General features: G+C 40.3%; 3 protein-coding genes and 1 non-coding gene across 4 annotated transcripts in view; 2 read left to right on the top strand and 2 right to left on the bottom strand.

Annotated features, from left to right (window-relative positions):
• The first annotated feature begins 171 nt into the window (after positions 1–171).
• Positions 172–14,248, top strand: LOC133847477 (uncharacterized). Its single transcript, XM_062282560.1, has 4 exons — positions 172–247; positions 11,333–12,205; positions 12,306–13,236; positions 13,359–14,248. Exons 1-4 carry the CDS (start codon positions 187–189, stop codon positions 13,666–13,668), a joined length of 2,175 nt encoding a protein of 724 aa, XP_062138544.1. The 5' UTR covers positions 172–186; the 3' UTR covers positions 13,669–14,248.
• Trnar-ucu (transfer RNA arginine (anticodon UCU)) lies at positions 7,516–7,588 on the bottom strand. Its single transcript has one exon. It is a non-coding gene; the product is annotated as a tRNA-Arg (tRNA).
• Positions 14,249–16,161: 1,913 nt separating the features above from the next.
• On the top strand, positions 16,162–17,170 carry LOC133836855 (uncharacterized). The gene is made up of 3 exons (XM_062267446.1): positions 16,162–16,331; positions 16,455–16,640; positions 16,699–17,170. The coding sequence occupies exons 1-3, from the start codon at positions 16,280–16,282 to the stop codon at positions 16,923–16,925; spliced, it is 465 nt and encodes a 154-aa protein (XP_062123430.1). The 5' UTR covers positions 16,162–16,279; the 3' UTR covers positions 16,926–17,170.
• Positions 17,171–17,663: 493 nt separating this feature from the next.
• LOC133836833 (probable G-protein coupled receptor CG31760) overlaps positions 17,664–20,048 on the bottom strand; it is a 38,514-nt gene continuing 36,129 nt past the window's right edge. Inside the window, 3 exon segments of the mRNA XM_062267424.1 lie at positions 17,664–19,281; positions 19,345–19,535; positions 19,599–19,848. Coding sequence (XP_062123408.1) covers positions 18,537–19,281; positions 19,345–19,535; positions 19,599–19,848 — 1,186 coding nt within the window. The 3' untranslated portion in view covers positions 17,664–18,536.

Below are 20,048 nucleotides of genomic sequence, written 5' to 3'. Positions count from 1 at the left end.
AATTATATTTAAAACGAGCTGGGGAATGCCCACAGTGCCTATCGATAATGGCTAGCGGAATAACTTACACCAGTGTGACCATTGCAACCAGCACATTTGAGGTAAATTTTGCAGTAAATATTGCGGTCACGCTGGCACTCACGCCAGAGAGTCTGTCACACTGGCACAAACGTGAAGTAAATTCGGATGTCGCTGGACGCACGAATCTCGCAGTCGTTGAATAAGCAAGTTTTTGGTGTTATAAAAGGTCTGAGATACGTCGTTGCGCTTAAGTGAAATTGACCGAATTGTTGAAATTATATACACACAATCTTCGAATGAAAGTGCATATAAGAATTGTGTATTAAGTGTGTCTAAGTGCAAGCAATGAATTTATCATCGTGCGTGTGTCAACAACAAGCTAAATACAACAAATCGAGAAGTGCCAAAGAGTGAATGAGAGAGAATATAACTCAATTCAAATGGGTTTTTAGTGGATGTGTGCTGGGCAAGCTAAAAACTGAATAATGCTTAAAATACAATTTATATAAATTGCCAACTAGCAAAAAGAAAATAAATCAGCAAGTGCAACAACAAATAAAATCAACGGAAAATAGCAAGAGCAGCGATTAAACAGGTAAATAAATTGGCTGCGACCACAGAAAATATTTTTGCACACTATACGTTCCCAATGTTGTTGTTGTAGTAGTAGTGTATGTGGCAAAAATGATACAAAATGCCATTGATAAATTCAGTTTGATGTTGTACGTACACAGATGATGAATGAGTGTGTGTTTGAGTATATAGCGAGGGCATTCGCGGAATTAGGAGGCATTAATAAATATATAATAAGTATCTTGTATAATATAAAATGTGTACATATTGTATTTTGTATTGGTGTCGCCGTTGCGTTATTTCGTTGTGCCCAAAAGAGATACGAAATTCCCAGAAACGCATTTTCTAATTTAGACCGATTTCTGAGAAGTGACAGACAGCCACAGCAGCTACAGCCAAGTGAACCAACAACAGCAGCAGCAGCTCAGCACAGCAAGAGCAACAACAATACTCACACACACACACATAATGAGTAGTCGCATGCTCTCACTCATTCGCTTGCGCTCTCTCACTCATACATGCACACAGAGCGACTTGACAACAACACAATGGGCAGCCAGTTAGCATGAGAGGGAGACGAGAACGCGGCGAAGTTGGCGGGTGGTGATGTTGGCAGCTGCTGTCGTTGTTGTTGTTATTGTTGCTGTTGTTGGTGTAGTTGTAGTTGTTGTGGCGGCTATTGAATGAAATGCTGCTTCGTTTGCTACGGCTGCAAACATTTAACACCACAAGCCAAGCTGAAGCTGGCCTCACACACACGCTCGCATACTTGTGGAGCGCAAGACAGAGATGGAGAAACACAGTGTGAGAGAAGAGTCTTGGGTTATTGGTTTGGCTCGCTACTCAATTCGGCTGAAGCCATACTTCATACACACTCAACTCGACTCTCGACAGCGGCGATATTTTTTCGTTCGTTCGTCCGTCCGTCCGTCGTACCCTTCATAAGAAAAGGTGTTATTAACTTTGTTGCTGTTGTTGCCTGTAACGTGTGTGCATGTGTTTGTGTGTTTGTGTGTGTGCACTTTTTTGATCATTCTTGGTAAAAGCGGGTTTTTACCAGCTTCTTCCGCTCATTTCCTTGAATTTTTGTTGTATTAAACTTGAGTGCGTTCTCGGTTTTAATAGCTTTTCATGTGAAATTGAAATTATTTCCAACTCACACACACACAGACATATGCACAAAAAAGGATAAATGTAATTGGGGCGTTCGGTTAATTGGCTTCTAGATGCACCCTGGGGCCAAAAAGCACATCAGTCTTTATGTGTCTGAAGTCTGAAATCTGAAATCTTCTTGTTCACATTTGCATTTCTTATAATTGCTAAAGTGTTTTGCTATAGCTAAACTAATTTGTTATAAAACCAAGTCATTTGTCTACAATATTTGTTATGTATGCGAGAGTTTATTTGGTTTCCAGCTAAAACTCATTTAAAAATCAGCAAATTGTACTTAATTGGAACACGTATTGTTTCGTTCAAAGTTTACAAAAGCTGGGACAGGCAACCTCAACCGGAAATGCAATAAAAAGCAATTTTCAGCTAATTATTGCCCATTACTCATGAACAAATAAATAGCTGAGCTATCAAAATGACGTTGCACTGATTTATGAAGTTCTTCCCCAAAAAAATTATTACATTTTCATTGTTGAATAAATCACAGCGGGGTACTTTTCCTCTAATTTCACGTCGAAATAGACTTTTCAACTAATTTATTGAGCCATCAAAACTGACGTTCATTCTATTCTCGCTATGTGTATTCCACTCTACTCTGGTCACACTGGAACATTTCCATTGAAATATAATAATATGCTTTTCATCAATTGTATAGATTCCAATTCTTCTGCCACTTCAGTTGTTCTTGCTCACACATTCTTCAGGCTTTCCATTCTTTATTGAAGTGCTCCTATTTCGCATTCCAATAGAGCTGGTCACACTTAATCCATGCTATTGATATATCAAACACACCCCCCACCCTTACAGAAGATTGGCATTCTGTTCTTTTTCTCCTCCCACCCTAGACTCGTGTTCCTTTTTCCTTTTTGTTTTTTTGTCCCAACTTCAGCTGCGGCTATTGTTGTTTTTACCTTCCATTGTATTAGTGTTTGTTATTCGATTTATGTGCAGATTTCGTGGAAATTCAATTTGATGTACATACTACATACTATATGGTATAGGAGTGTGTTTCGTTCGTTTTTTTCATTGTTAATTGTTCGCGTGAATTTGTTCAATTGAAACGCAATGCCAAAAGTGAAATGTGGGCAAAACACTCAATTTTATTTGAGGCTCTTTGCTTGGAATTCATTTGTTTGTTTCTCTGTTATTTCATTTGGCTTAATTGTATTTCATAGCAAATCATTGCTGACCAACTTATCTCTGGCATAAAGGTGAAACGATATTATTGTTATTTTATTATTATTTTTTGTTGTTTTTTCAGCATTTTTGTTTGAACAAACCGGTTGAATTCAGTTCAGTTTGGTTTTTTGACTACGAGTTTGACTTGTTGTCTTATGTTAATTTCTTTTCGGCTTTAACTCTGCTCGACTTTCGTAACAAGTCGAGCCCAAATCTAAAGGGTTTTCCAAACAGGGCCAAAAAGAGATGTTGTCTCTAAGTGGACGACCTTGTTTAATAAACATTTCTTTTCGTTTCGTTTGAAAAGTTTACCTTTTTTCGTAGAAAATTTCGCAGAAGAAAGCATGCGATTATTTCGACCCCTGGGGAGTTCACAGTTCTTTGACCTCACAGACAAAATACTTTAGATTTCAGCGTCAGCGATTACGATATTATATTTTCATAATTATTAAGTGTTTTTAGTCAAATGGAAAAAAATATCCCCTTTTTGTGTGTATTTGAATTTCAGATACAGGTTATTTTATAATCATTTCAGTTTGACTAAAAACGTTAATTATATAAAACATATTTTTAGACTCGGATACTTTTGCACCTACATTATTTACCTCTGTGAATTCAGGTTGAACGCCACCCACTAAACCCCCCTGAAATCTTTCCTCAATTCCAGCTTACTCTTATCTCAAACCCCCATTCGATTCCTCCTCCTTCTCTCTCCCCTTCCCCCCGTCTTCTGTCTCTTTTGTCAGCACGTCTGGTGTGCACATATTTGCCTTCCATTTCCATGAAAACGAAGCGCTTTTGATTGTTCTTGGAATTTCGTTCGTTTCAACTTTGCAACGCTCTCTGCCTGATAAGCACTGTGTGTATAATATATATGCGCATATATACATATATATATAGTGTATACGCACTTGTATTATCAGAACTGACACTGTGATTTTCAGTCTGGGAATTGTGATGAATCACTGTGTGATCATAGTACAACATGTCCTAGTTTTTAAATGGAATCCAGATTGATATTACGATAGAATATTGAAAACGACTTTCTATAGAGACTATCTTTGTATATTTACTCGACTTCAAAGTTGTAATCTTAAGTGATTTGTTCATTAATTTGTCACGTTTTGAGTACGTTTTGCGCATCACTTGCTGATAAGTTATTTAATCTTAATCACAAGAGCTTTCAACATTTTTCGTAGTAATTTTATCAATGAAATGTTTGAGAACCTTCTGATTATTATCATGGCCAGTTGCTTGGAACTAGGCAATGTGTGCGTGTCGTGTTGTTTATATGGGCTTGAGTTGATAAGTCGCAACAATAGCCATACGACTATACTATATACTATATATGAATCGGGTCTTTATAATTTTTTGCGTATCGCCTTCCGGTTCGTTCGTGGCAATCGTAATCGCTAAATTTATAAAAGTGTAATCGTTGCCATTAACAAATAAAGACTCGGCAGTCTAATGCATTAGCATTCAGTTAACATTCTTTGGCCTAACTAAAAGGTAAACCCGTGGGAAATACACAATATGAATAGACCCGAAAAAAAAAGAAAAAGAAATTGTGACAGCTTCAAAGTGTTGATAACCAAAGTTGTGAAACCTACCTCAACATTGAGGTGCAGGTAGGTGGCAAAGGAATTCGCAATGATTAAAGAGGTTCTCAAGGCGTTTTTTATGGGGGTAAAGTTTTCAGTTTGTTCAAAGTTTACACGAAAAGTAGTTGAGATGCATAACTTATGAGTTATTGCTTGTTTTGTCAGCGTAAACATCTTGGCAGCCCTTTGTAGTGCTTTTTAAACGAGAATGATATGATTTTGGTTGCATTCAGCATTTAATTTGCGAGTAGCGAGTGCTTGACTGTCGAGCAAACTCGATGGCAAACGTTCTAAAAGCACCGTTAGCTTAGGCAGACCTTTTTTTGGTTTTATCTTATGCTGATGTGTTCATAATTTTGGTGTCTTAACATCATTAGCATACAACAAAATATGTACACAAAAGATGTTTATCTAAATGTTGCAAAACAGATGAGTGTGTGTGTGTGCTTTGTATCTAAACATAGGCCGATCCCAAAAGTTGAGGCAACCTTGACAAAACAAAAAATTAAAAAATAAACGAGTGACGACTCAGCCACAGCTGGACTGCTGGACTAAGTGTACAAAATTAAGTTGAATTTTCGTTAGTGCTTTCGTTTAATCAGAAAACAGCAACACACACACACTCACACACATACGTATGTATGCAGTACTATTATACGGGTGTGTTGTGTTTGTGTACCTTTTAAACAACTTCATGACTTCACCACCATATTTGAGTACCGTGTGCACATTTTCCAAGAAATACTCATGTGCTCTATTGTCCATGTGCGTGTGTGTCGGTGTGTGTGTGTGTGTGTGTGTGTATGGTGGATTTATCATGAGAGCCTTTCTGCGCCTAGGCTGCTAGGTTCGCTTCCAAGAAACTGCCGCAATTCACATTAATGTTGTTAATATTATTATTATTATTTTCTCTCTTCTCATTATTATGATTATGCACACACATACACACAGACACATGTCAAAATACCTGCCAGCTACCTTTGTTCTAGAAGTGTGTGTGTGCTCTTTGATAACAAAATGTCTGTCCGAATTTCGCGATAACAATTGAAAACAACTTCAGCACACTGTCCAGCTGCTGCTCTTGCTGCTATTTCTTTGTTTACTCGACTTTGACAATGCCCTAACACAGACTTTCAAAATAATTAAGAAACAGAAAAAAATATGCAAACAGTATAGCGAAGATTTATGAGGTTTATATAAATACTTTTCTCCCGAACATTATGTTTTCTTAAAGAAATTTATTTAAAAACAGTAATATATTATATGTTCAAGGTCTATATTCTTATATCTTATATTCTTATCGAAGATTGAAACAATTTTATGAACAACTTTTATCGTGTTCCATAATTCATAATATTCATAATACATGTGTACGAAATGTACTTAACGCAACCCATAAATTAAGAAAATGGAATGCATATTTTTTGTGATTATTTAATGGGACTTTCCTGCACAGGGTATAAACAATAACTAGCTATAAATACATAGTGAGTGTAGCACATACATACATACATACATAAGTATAATAAAACAATGGGATTTTGTGAGAATTTGATTTGATTATTTTTACCGTTTGTTGTTTACCCACGTCAATGGAGATTTCTCTAGTTATTTCCAAATGGGCAAATCTTCAAGCATATCAGTCACGAACCACATGATAAGCATGCCATAAGATACATTAAGGAGGGAGCGAGAGGGGTAGATTCGTAGATAAAAATATAAAGAGTAAACCTTAATGCCGTGGGTGAGAAGTGTCTGTCTGTGTGTGTGTTTGTATTATTTTTTTTCGATGGAATTGCTAATTAAATTGCCATATGAATGCCGAATTGCCATGAGAATTGTTTACGAACACACACTTACATATATTTTCAAGTGAAGCGCAATGAATGGAGCTGCGAATATTTGTGGCATGATAGTGGAAAGGGGGTGAAAGAGGGCGAGGCGAGTGGATTGAGAGAGGGGCAGGGGAGCTAAAGCGTTCAAAATGAAAACGTAATAAATAAATCTCATTTCAATTTTCTTGCGAAAAAATATCAAAATGAAATACGCTTCGCTTTCTCACACCCCCCTCAAAAGTCCCCCCCCACCTCCACACACACACCCGCAGTCCGTCTTTCTGTCTGTTCGTTGCGCTCCTTTGGCACTTTGCGCTTTGTTGCCGCGCTCTGCTTTGCATGTGATTTTTTGTTTTCAAGCGAAGTTCATTTGCGAATTCCAAGTAAAAACTGCAAAAGCGAAAAGCGAAATACGAAAATGAAAACGAAAAACAAAACGGCAAAAGCCAAAACGACGACAAAGGCGACGTCGAAGACGAAGCCGGAGCCCAACGAAGCAGCAGCAACAACAACTACAACAACAAAAAGTAATTGAATTCGCTTTAAAAATCCCGTCTTTCCCCCTTGCATTGCTGCTTATCCTTATCCTTGTCTCAGTCTCTTGTTCATTGTTGAGGTTTCTTCCCATTGGCTTTATTTTGTTTTTTTTTTTCTGTGTTGCTTGAGTCGACTTTGGTTTTTGCACTTGCTGCCTGCTCATCCACCTAGCTTTTTGCCTACTTTTGCCCTCCCTCCCTTCATTCGCTCTCTCTTGACTTCGAGCTCAAAGCGTTGACCGCAATTCATTTCGTTTTCTTGTGACAATTTCAGCGTAAAACATGACAATGCTGCACCTCTTGGGAGCTCTAGTAATTGTTGTAGTTGTAGTTGTATTTGTATAGTTGTAGTAGCCAAGAAATGGCTTTTTAAGTGCCTCGAGGGAGGAGGGGGTTGTAAGGGAGTTATGCAAAAGTTAAGCTGGGAATTTCTATTTGTTGTGATAGTTTCATGTTGTTACTTCCCCTTTTCCACAAAAGTTTTCTCTCTCTCTCTCTCTCAACCCAAAACTATGGCAATTTGCTGAGTTTTTCCACTTCAACTACAAACGAACAAATATTTGAAACAAAAAATAAATAAAAAATACTAGGAAATGTATTCATCCCTTGCGGGGATCGAACCCGCGACCTTTGGATTAGAAGTCCAACGCGCTATCCTCTGCGCCAAAGGGACATGCTTACGTAACTGAGAAACTTACATCAGTAAAGCTAACTTAAATGAAACTATCGATTATTTTGATTGGTAATCGATGTTATCATTCTTAATTTAAATTGAAATGTTAATCATTTCGAATTGATTATGAATTTCTTTTTAAATATATCAATTTATTAAAAAGCAATTCATTTTGAAATTTTCTTAGAATATTGCCCAACTAATCAACTCTTATTTATAATAATACTTAAGCATATTAAATTACGAGGAATATTGAAATTTCTTAGAAATATTTCCTTAACTAATCAGCTTTCTTTTCAATGCGACTCGTACTTATTGAACTGAACTTTAATACTTTGAAAGCCTGAAATGTGAAGTCATTGCTAATATTAAAATACGAGGAATTTTGAAATTTAGTTAGAATATTGCCTTAACTAATCAGCACCAATTTTCAGTCATATTTTGTGATGATGTGTTTGTGCGGTTTTCAACTGAACTGCAGATATCATCGGTCATCGGTGCTCTGAAAATATTGTGCAGGTGCTTATTAGAAAAAAGTTCCGGCTTAATAGATTTCCAGCGAGTATGCCACCACTGACACCATCATCATCATCAGCATGACACCCCCTTTCCCCAGGCTGTCATTTTCAAGTTTCTGTGAAACGTTTATCAACATTTTGTTTTTTTCTTTACTTTTATTTACCACGAACAAGTTATGTATTAGATCATTATCTGTATTTGGATTTCTGATGAAATTTCGCATTGTCTGCAGCAGTGCTTCTGCGTTTCAGCTCATGGCAACGAAACGAAACGAAGCGAAAACTGACAAAAAGAAAGAAGAAGAAAAAGGTTTCGGTATGACGGGCCCTCCGCGAAAAACGCCAGGCCGGCTGCTAAATGCACGTAGCTGTCGCAGTTGCTACCTCGTATCTCACACCTTCGGTTCCTGTGAGTCATCCAAAAAAGAGTATAAGTCTCTCCCTCACTCGCTCAGTAGCTGGTTTCCTACCTACCTACCTACTACTGCGAACTTACCAACTGGGCTTATAACGAGCACGAGCATTGTTTAGCTATGCGGTTTTATCTGGTCTTGCGACTTCAGGTTTGCAGTTTCGAAGTTGGGGGAGCCCAAGCCGATTTCATCATTCTCATAAATATAGAATCATACGCGATTTCTCGACTAGAAAGAGATAGAGCAACCATCGATCGTATCTCTTTTTTTTTGTGATTCACATGCACAAAGCGTTCATCGATCATCGTTCACTTTGGCGGTGATTGGGAAAGGTCGTTGAGTTTTGCATTTAGCACGTGCCCCCTCGGCCATAGATGGCGCCACTGACCGTTGTGCCGTTTTGTTAGCGGCTAACGGTGCATGCCATTAATTTTTTAGAAATTCAATAAATATTCCATTTCAATTGTGTTTCCAGCTAAACAATTAACCATTCGCTTTTAATTGAGTTTGTCGGTTTTTTCCTTTTTGTTTAATTTAATATGCCGAATCCAAATCTGAATTCTTGCTAAAAAAAAACAAATGAAGCTTGTTAAGAGTTGCAATCCATTTTAGCCTTTACTTTATTGCTGTCGTTGTAGTTTTTGTTGTTGATGGCGTGTCGCATTTCCGGGAAGTGAAGCTTTATTACTCTCCATATTTTCCAGGCCAAGCACATGACCGTCCGCAATACGAAAATGCACTGTTAATTTCTTAATTCCTAAAAATCGAGTGTATGCGTAAGTCCATAATTATTAATTACGCAGCAGGCAGTTGTTAAACTTCAAAGCTGACACATTAATTTCATTTCGTTCTTGTTACAAATGCAATTAAATGATGTCAGAGCGTCAGAGCAGAACAGCCTGTGATTTATGCCCACTTTTAATTCAATTGAAATCTCGATCATCGCCGAAAATTCATCCAAGGTTGGAGATAAGTTCATAAACCTTTCATTCAGCTAAAAGCTCTAAGCTCCTGATTAAATAAAATACAAGTTTATTTTTATTAACACAAAAGCGAGTGTAACTGTTTCATTGTTATGATGTGTTAATTAATGCAAATCTGAATGAATGATTGTGCTCGCCTCACAAATGCTATAAATATTTTATTTAATAGTTTGTTGCAGTGCAATTAAAACACTTTTATTCTTATACTTTTAAGTACTTTACCTTTTAGAATTGCGCTGCAAATGGTGAATGTAGCAATTAATTTTTTAAATGCACATTATCTTACAGGTCGTGATTGTCATTAGCTATTGTTCGATTGTGTCGATTGTGTTGAAGTATGATCTAATTATTCGACTGAATAACCATTATGATGACAGGTCGTTTTCACATTTTATTTCCCCAAGATATCAGGCGATTCGATTTCCGTTGACAACGGGTAACATCATTCGGAGTCGTAGTCGTAGTCGCAGATAGCGCCTTTTTCCCAACAATTCCATTTTTGGGGAATTCTTTGATTGGCGAACCACATTCGTAATTCTGCGAGTGACTCATTTGGAACTTGTGCGTGTCGTGTCATGGGCGACCTTAGAGCCATGACTCATCTCATTACGAGGTATTCGATTAGCCATAGCGATAAGGATATATAGACACCGCTCAGGGTTGCCAGAGCAAACGAGAGTTTCAAATACGAATTGAAACCGCAAGTGTTATCACTGAAAATTTCGCGTAATTCTTGTGAATGAGTTTCTTTTTTTATGGCGATTGTTACTGAGTAAACTTGAAAGTGAGATGGAGTGTGCGTGGGAGAGTGACAGATAGAGGTCGCCTTGGGGTTTTCGATTACCATTTCAATGATTTGTGAAATTACAATGCAACGATGCAAACTGACCCATAAAATATGCTACACAGAGAGATCTAGAGGGAGAGAGAGATAGAAGATGCTCGTCGTAAGATTTCATTTACTTGTGTACTTATTATGGGGGGTACTTCGTATTCAATGTCTAAAAATAGCTGACGATATTGGGGATAAAGATGTTGTCTATGCACATGTGTGTGTGTGTGTGGCAAGAGTCCATGCGTGGGATTGGTATGTGCGCGCCATTGTTTTTAATGGCCATTACTTGAGCAATGCTCGGCATGAGTCAGTTCGCGGGGGAGGGAAAGAAGCAGCAAGCATCAGAGAAAACGAGGGAGAGCGAGCGAGCGAGCAAGTTGTTTGAGTGTGGCCAAGTGGTGTGAGAAAGCAACGCGTCAGCATGCAAAGTGCATAAAAATGCTTGCGGGGGTGGAATTATCTGCAACTGCATTCTTAATTGCCCCATGACCAGAGAGCGACGCATTGCTGGGGGGCTCAACTTCAACTGCTGCTTAAGTAAGTAATTAAGTCTGAAAACTAGAAACAGAAGTCACAGCAGCAAGACCTTATAGGCAAGAGGGGGGCATACAGTATCGACGTCGTCGTCGCTGTCGCTGTTGAGCTCTGTTGCTGTAGGTCAAGACATTTCACACTCAGTTAATAGCCAGACAAATGCGACAGTTTAATGACTTGTTGTGAGAAAATACTGAATAACAGCTCATATTTAATATTGTGATTGCGAATGCAGCTCTTGAAAGCACTAAAATATTAATTAGTTGGAAAAGGTGGTCATATCGCCAGTTAAAAATAGGCTTGCATGGCAGCCAATTTCAACGGTCCTTTTACCGCCGATCCGGCAACGCCAACATTTTCCAAATTTCGAATTTACAACAATCTGGCAAACTTGTTAGTGCAAACTTTGACTGTTTTTGAGTATTTAATAATATTTATGTTTTTTCCTTATTCCTTTGCAGCAGCAACTGAGAGACAGCTTCCAATGGGTCATCAATTGAGCAGGCCACCAACTGACGTCGTTGCCAGCCGCAAAAGCCAACTTGCCCACAATACCAAGAGCAAATCAAAGTCAAGCCAATATCAGCGACGCAGCCAAGCAGCAGCTGAGTTAGAACTGCAGCGGGAGCAGCAGCAGAGGGAGCGGCAGCGGGAGCAAGCGAGGTATAGCTTGCAGATTGCGGAAGGAGGCGAGGCGGCGACGAACACGGGAACCGTTGAGGAGGTGCGACAGATAATAATTAAAATACAATTGGCCGAAATGCAGATTGGCAATGGCAATGCGACGGGTGAGGAGCAGGTGCAGCAATTACAGCTCGAGCAGCAGCAGCAGGAGCTGGCATTAGTTGAGGGCGCCGCAGCGTCTGGGGCAACGACGGTAGCGGACACGCTCAATGCAAATGAACAAATTGTGAATGTGACGTTGGGTGCGGCAATAGCAGGAGGAGCAGCAGCAGCGACGGTGGCGGGAGGCAATGGAACGGGGGCGGATCCCAAAACCACATCGGGGGCAGGTGCTGCGTTACGAACTGCGGGCAGTTCAACGGAAGCGCCAAAAACAAACATCGAAAGACAGCTCGTCGTTGTGAATAACAACAATTTAGCGGGAAGCGTTGCGTCGGCGTCGGCTGCGGTCAAAACGCTACAATTGCACGAAGTTAACGACGACGCCATCCACGACGACGACGACGACGATGATGAGTCGGAAATAGCAACATCGTCGTTGCTGCGTCGGCGTCGCAGCAGCAGCGCCGAAGGCGTCGAGTACTGCGAGGTGCTCGAACCGCCGCCAGTCAACGAAATGTTGTCGAGTGAAGCACAACGCCGTGCGCAAGGTAAGCACATCACAGTCCGTCCCTCAGCCCTAATCACCATCATCATCGAGTATATATCGAGCAATTATTTACCAATTGGCATTACTTTCCATTTATCTAGCATTAAACAGCGGCAACAGCTGCTGTCGCAATCGGAGCAGTCGGAGCAGCAAAACCAACTCATTAAACACGATGACAACTTCCCTGCCAGAAGCAGCAGCAACATCCACAGGAGGCAGCACATCCAAGCGACGCTGTTGCAAATGCAAATGCATCGATGCTTTGCGCGGGCTGCGCGGCATGATGGAGTTTAGCAACAGCAATTCCAATGCCAATGCTGCTGCCATCAAGGACAAAAAGGAATCAACGCGCAGCTCAAAGACACGCAGCAGCGCCGACAGACGTTCAACGCCGCCCACGCTCAGCGCAAGCACAGCTGCGTCAACGGGAGCAGCAGCTTCACGTCGACCGATGCAAAGGCAGCGCAACTCTGTCGCTGTGGCCGAGCCCAGCCAATTGGCCATTTGGGCAAGGCCCGCCAATGCGCATGGGGATGTCATCATACGCATCAGTTCACAGCCGCAGCCACAGTTTGTGATGGAGACGCAGGCGCCCAACAGCTGCACGGTGTGCACTAGCAGCAATAGCAACAGCAACACCGCAACGCCACTGGTCACCATGGTGGTGGCAGCTCCTCCGCCAGCAACGCCAGCGCCTCCAGCAGATGCAGCCAATGTGCTGCCTCCCATGCCCATTGAGGCTCCTCGCCCTGTTTCCGTTGCTGCAAGTGGACCTTATGGCGTGGGCGTAACGGTGCATTCACAGATTGATTTCATGCATTGTCTGGTACCGGATCTGGAGAAGATTATCAATAGTAATTTCTACTTTGGCAAAATGGATCGCTATGAGGCCGAGCGTCTGCTCGAGGGCAAACCGGAGGGCACATTCCTGCTGCGCGATTCGGCCCAGGAGGAGTTCCTATTCTCGGTCACATTCCGCAAATATGGAAGATCACTGCATGCGCGCATCGAGCAGAGCGGCCACAAGTTTAGGTGAGTCAATGACGATGATGACACATGCTGCTGGCGTAGTGACAACTCAACTTCACTTAGTTAACTGCGCACAATTGATTTGTCAAGCTTTACTAACTTTCCCGTATTGTTTTCGCTTACAGCTTTGATTGCCATGATCCTTGCGTGTTTTCCGCCTTGACGGTCACCGGTCTGCTGGAGCACTACAAGGATCCGTCGTGCGTAATGTTCTTCGAGCCGTGCTTGACCATGCCGCTGCATCGTCGTCAGACCTTCTCGCTGCAGCAACTGGCACGTGCCACCATTGTCTCCAATACCACCTACGATGGCATCAATCAGCTGGAGCTGCCTGGTCAGCTGAAGAGCTATCTGAAGGAATACCACTACAAGCAGAAGCTGCGCGTTAAGCCCTGCGATGCCCACACACCAACGCCGTACTATGCCAACATATAGTCCGCGGCAACGGTGGCGACGACGCGGAGAGCGGAGTTACAATTGCCATTGCCACCGCCGCCACTGCCACGCCCACCGATCATACCACCGCCACCGGCGGGCTTCTCCTACTACGAGGATGTGGACAGTGCTGGCGATGGCGATGCGGACGACGACGATGATGATGAGGCGGTTAACATACGCGTCTCGTATGTGCAGCATTCCGAGGTTGTGGCGCAGCTCCGCGATTGCACCGGGCAACGACAGCGGCAACATCGTCAGCGACAGCAACATCGACATCAGCAGCTGCAGCAGCAACTGTTTCGGCTACCCAATCGCATGGCTGCCGCATTTGGTCGCATGTCCGCCAATCTCAATTGCTATCAGCCGGTGGCAACAACGTCGCAGCAGCAGCGCAACAATTGCAGCACACAGCATAGCAAACGTGCCGCCTAAACCAAGAGGAGTTGATGATGAAGAAGGTGCTAAACTTAAGCAGGACCAGCAACACAACAATTTCAACACCCCATAGACAATCCCAGTGCATCGTCGCCGTCTTCATCTCCAGCTCCACAAAAAAAAAAAAAAAACAAATACAAAACGTAAATAGTTAATGCAATTAGCCTGTAAACATAAGTATTAAATAACTGAAGGATCCTCCTCTCTTCTATATAAAATGATAAACGGCAAACGCTCTCGTTCCGCATTTCGGTTTACTGCAACAACAACAGTTTTGAACAAGTATTTTAGTAATGCAATTTTAAATTGAATTGAATTTGTTAAAGTATTTTATAATCTGTATATTGAGGCATTGCTATATATTTATTTAAAAACAATTTATTATAGTTATGTATATGGAATTTATATTGTATATATTATAAAAACAAGCATCCTCCTTCGGAATTAGTTGTAAACATATCTAGAATTATATACATACAATTGAATAGCGTACAACTCTCATTAGCCAAATTGCAAAATTGTAATCTTTCTATACATATACGTATATATATTTTTATATAGATCAACTAGTATTTCTTATTTATTTATTCTAATTGTAATTAATGGCTGCGCTTCAACGTAATTTAATTTTTATCATTTTTTCGTAACGTATTGTGTGCTTTCAATGAAAGATGCACGTAAAACCAATTGTAAATACAATCAATAAGTATTAGTTTATATTCAAATACTCCTATTAGGTGGTTGCTGTTAATTATAAAATATATTATTATTATTATCGTAATAATTGTAAATTATGCAGTTGTTTCAACACTTATACAAAATGTGGTTACATATCGATATGTTGTATGAAATGAGTATGAGAAACCAATAAACAAAACAAAATAGTTCAAAGAAACTCGCCTAAAATATTGTGTTTTTTTATAGAGTATAATTTTATTTTTCCTAAATATAAACAAGTAAGAAAGTTACAGTCGAGTGTGCTCGACTGTGAGATACCCGCTACCCATTTTTAATAAGGGCAAAATATTGCGGTACTATTTTCAAAATATACCGAAAATACTACAAAAATACTAAAAATATACCAAATGGTATGTTTGGTATATCGATACATCACACCATTCAAAATATACCATACACGGCGCAATGTACTAGATTGTCGACCAAAGCAACTCAGACCCCTAGTAAGTAGGCGTTTTTGCCCATACAAAAGTATTTCTTTAACAACTTCCACAATTTTTATCTGATCGCAACCAAATTTTCAGGAATCATAACTACTATAGTAATTATAGTATATACCAAAATTCGCAACTCTAGCTTTAAATTTACGCTTGTTATTCGATTTTTTTTGTTTTCCGGGGGCGGAAGTGGGCGTGGCAAAAATTTGAAACAAACTTGATCTGCGTGCAAACATAACAAATGCTGTCGAAAAAAAATTATAGCTCTATCTCTTAAAGTCTCTGAGATCTAGGTGTTCATACGGACAGACGGACAGACACACAGACGGACAGACGGACATGGCTATATCGTCTCGGCTGTTGACGCTGATCAAGAATATATATACTTTATAGGGTCGGAGATGCCTCCTTCTACCTGTTACATACATTTCCTGCCGGCACAAAGTTATAATACCCTTCTACCCTATGGGTAGCGGGTATAAAAAGATAAATTTTTTTCTACCGAAATGTGAGTTAGAATTTAAAAAAAAACCGCTTCAACGTTCTTAGTTCATGTGTGACCAAAAGTAAAATTTCTTATTTTTCTCTTCTCTAATGAAATATACCAAAATACAGAAACCGTGTTAATTGTCATCTGGCCACTCTTCGTTTAACATTTTAATATTTTTCCAAGCACGTGCGAGAAGGTGTGTCTTTGTGACACTTGTTTTTTATAAAATTAAGATTGTTTAAGTGATTTTTCCTTTAAAAATAAAAAAATCAGTGAGTGTTATTACTTCTGCGTGGGGATATATTTTTTTTTCAACACTTTTTTTCATTTATCAACCGACCACCACAATTTATAGTCCCTCAAATAGCGGTAACATTGTTTTTGAGGAGATGTTAAATCCATGCTACGGTCACGCTGAGTCACGCTTGCTTCGAAATAATTTTGTTTAGTGTTTTGTTGAGTGCGAATTATTAATTTTTAATCAAATAAATACTATTTTACTGGCAATATGTCTACGCTTACACGCTGCGCCTTTCTGCTGCTAACACTGGCTGTTTGCGGTAAGTTGCGAAGTGAACGGAATTAGAGCTGCCAAGAAATTAAGTTCTTGGGTGTGGCTGGCAGATGTGTTTACTCATGAAATTGTTTTGTTTTTCATTTAATTGGGGCCAACCCACAAACAGGCAGTTGGGCCATACGTTGCTATCAGTGCTCCTCCGACCAAGATCGTAAGGGTCATGACAGTTGTGGCGCCTACAAGCGTTTTAATCGCACTGAGCACATTGCCATCGAATGCAATAGCGATGAATCTCACATGCCTGGCTCCTTCTGCATGAAGGTTGTGCAGCAGGGACCACGAGGCTTCATCTGTAAGTAGTCAAGTAGTGCTAGGATTGAATTTGCACTAATATCTTACTCTCTTTGCAGGGGATGGACGCTGGCGTCAAGTAATACGCCGTTGCGCCTCCGTTTCAGAGACGGGCGTCACAGGCGTGTGCAATTGGGGCGTCTACGAGAACGGCGTTTACTGGGAGGAGTGTTATTGCTCCAATGACAGCTGCAATGGCTCTGGTCTGACCACGTTGGATAAATCACTACAGTTATTACTGGGATTCGCTCTGATGGCCGCCACTGCTAGCTTTATGCGCAGCTAGAAATGTTTGCATTTCATCGGAGAAACAGAAATTACAAAAGAAAAGTGCCTTTAAACATCGCCTCACTAGCTGTTGGAAGCTCAAACGAATCTAGCATAATCTCTATGTATAAGTGACTCGAATTCCATTCAACATTCCGTCCACATTTATGTGTTTATTTTTAAGTCAAAAGTTTTTACACCGAATCTCGCAATATCATTTTTGTACCACGAAATATAGACAATAGTTTAAAATCGGCTACCAAACCAACCCAACAAATTGTTCAGTGAGTGTTCCTTAACCAATATCTGCCCAATCAGCTTTTCGATTCCTGGTAAATGTGAGAATCTATGAAACTGTATAATGATGTCCAGGGAAAGCGAAATTATGAAAGCAAAAGGAACTCTTGATTACAAACTTATAAACTAAATTTATATGGAAGTGAATAAAATAATTCTGGCCTTAATTATACAAAAATTGAGTGTGATAAATAATAAAAAAAAAATTACAGGATTGTATTTCAAAGGATCTCTCAAGGACTTATGAAATCACTTGGTAAGTAAATCAAACACAATTTTTTTGCTTTTATAACATTTATTTTTGATTTTATCTTCAATATGTATATGTTAATTTAACATTAACTTAACTGTTAATTTAATTGTATAATTTGTAAGGTTTTCTTGCTTTATTTATTACGTAATATGCCCAACTATTTTCAGAAAATTACGCGCCTGTTAACAGTTTTCATTTTATTTACCATATATTTTATTTTAAAAATTGCTAAAATTCAAAATTGTTTTTCATACATATATTTATTACGCCATTATCAATTACACTAAAATCGACTCATTTTCTTGCTAATCTTAAGTATTATGTATTATGCTGCATATAAGTAGCTTTACGATGAGCTCAACTAATACGAGATTTTTTCTACAAAATATTGAAGTAAACCAAGAGAAGCAACAGAGTTATTGCAGGTGTGTGAGAGTGCGCTTACACAAAATTAGGATATATTTTGTAAGATATATAGTAATGTTATGTATTGCAAGGTGCATGAGAGAAATCAAATAGATATAATTGTCTAAACCCTAGGACATGACTCTATGAGCCTTGCCATATGACGTGCTACACGAGTGACCAAATGAAGCCACCGAATCTTCTTTTACAATCCGAACGAAGTGAAAAATATTTGCTCAATGTTGATGTTTAAAATTTCTCGCGATTGATGATCGATAACATATACGAGTAGGTGGGATAAATGCTGAAGAAGCTGAACGAAATAAGGAAAGCGAATGCGTTTATACGATGGCTGAGAAAACTAAAAAAAAAAAGAAAATTCAAATGAAAAACCAAAGCACATTTACATATTGTGATATGGCAAGAAATGGAAATGCTATCGTATCGTTGGGGGAACTTTGATGCTAGTTAATATAAACGCATTCCAGGGATCAGAGCAGATCAGATCAGACAAACAGACAGACGGAGACACATACACACAAACATTATTTAAGACTAGTTTAAACATTAAGCGATTTACTGTTGTTGTTGCTGATGTTGTTGCTTCTTTTACTGTTGTTGCAGCTCTCGTAACGAAATCACAAATTTGCTTCAAGCAGAGAGCAGTCCGTTTTCCTAGACGATGATTGGGGTGCGAGCATCGAGAGTTTTGCTGTCCGTCAATGTGGATGACAGTGAGCACGAGGTGTTGTTATTATTGTGGCTGCTGCTCGGCTCATCTTCCAGATCGAGGCCAACGTTGTTGTTGTCACAGGGAGGAGCATGCAACTGCACCTGCTCCGTGATGGTCAGCGGTTCACTGGACAACGACAACGGCGACTCCAAGCGCTGCACAGCATTTCCTCTTTGGCGTGGCGGCGATGGTGTGTGTATGGCATACAAACAGCTGCTCGAGGTGGACGACAAGGAGCTGCTACCCGGCGAGATAGGCAGCGGCAATGGAGGTTCCATTGGCAACGACGATTGCGGGGATTGCAGCTGGGTGAGCAGCGTGTCCTCCTCACTGCTTGTCAACTCGTGGAGTTCGGCCACAGTGCGATTGATGCGTATGTGTTGTGCATCATTGTCATCGTCCTGCTGCTGGTCATTCAGCTGATAATACAACTGCAAACTATCATCGAGTATGGGCGCAAAGAGGCGCCGAAATTGTTGCAATAAATCAGCCTGATCATCGATCTCTTGCTCCGGCTGCTGCAGTTGCTCTTCTGCTTGCTGGTAGAAACTAAAATCAAATGCATCGTCTACGATCTGCCCGTGCTTATCAACAACATTTATTGAGCAATCTTTAACACTTCGTTGACCGCGTCAGACTTTACCCTTGGGCGATTTGCATTTCGAGGGCGTCGCATTCCCAGACAAGCTGCAAAATAATACAAGTTCATTCTAAACTCATTTGAAAGTAAGTAGAAAGTAATGAGTTTACCAGCTGAAATCATCCTTGCCGCCGGTCTGTGTTTGCGCCGTGGAAACGCTGCTCTTGCTGTAGGGCGCCTGGAACGAGGTGGATGTGATGGTGAAGTAGCCACCTGGTTTCGGTTTCAGATGACGATTGTTCATCTGCATGTGCACAGTCTTCATGAACTCGATCTGATGCGCCAGCTTCTGGATTTGTTCCTGCAATTTATACACCTTTACTTATGTAACTTCCTTAGCTGCAGTTTTGACTCTTGCACTTGCCTTGAGTTCCTCGTTCTCCTGGTACAGATCGGGCGATTCTTCAGGCACCAGACCCACACCATTGAGGGAGAAGGACGCAGTTATGCTGCGCACCTTAGCCTTCTGATCCCATTTATCACCCTGACCCTTAAAGACACGCGCTATCTTCGGACCAAAGACCAGAGCAATTGTCGTCGTCGTGGAGAGTTGGGTGCGCACAAAGCCCAGCATGTATTTGTAATCCGGTCCAGCGTGCGGAAAGAGCATAACGCTGTGGAAGAAGATGCATAAAAGCGGGTAAATTAAATTGAAGTTTAATTATTAATGGATTCTTTTAAAGTCCCTTATCTTACAGTCTGACAACTTCCTCAAAATAAGATATAAAAGAAGCTTCGAATATATTTTGAGAAAAATGTCCAGAAGGTCCGTTTCATAGTCAAGCAGAACTTTAAAAGTGATTGGCAAACTCTC

The sequence above is a fragment of the Drosophila sulfurigaster genome, chromosome 2L, assembly GCF_023558435.1.
Source record: "Drosophila sulfurigaster albostrigata strain 15112-1811.04 chromosome 2L, ASM2355843v2, whole genome shotgun sequence".
Classification (NCBI taxonomy): Eukaryota; Metazoa; Arthropoda; class Insecta; order Diptera; family Drosophilidae; genus Drosophila; species Drosophila sulfurigaster.
This window is presented reverse-complemented; position numbering and strand designations above follow the sequence as displayed.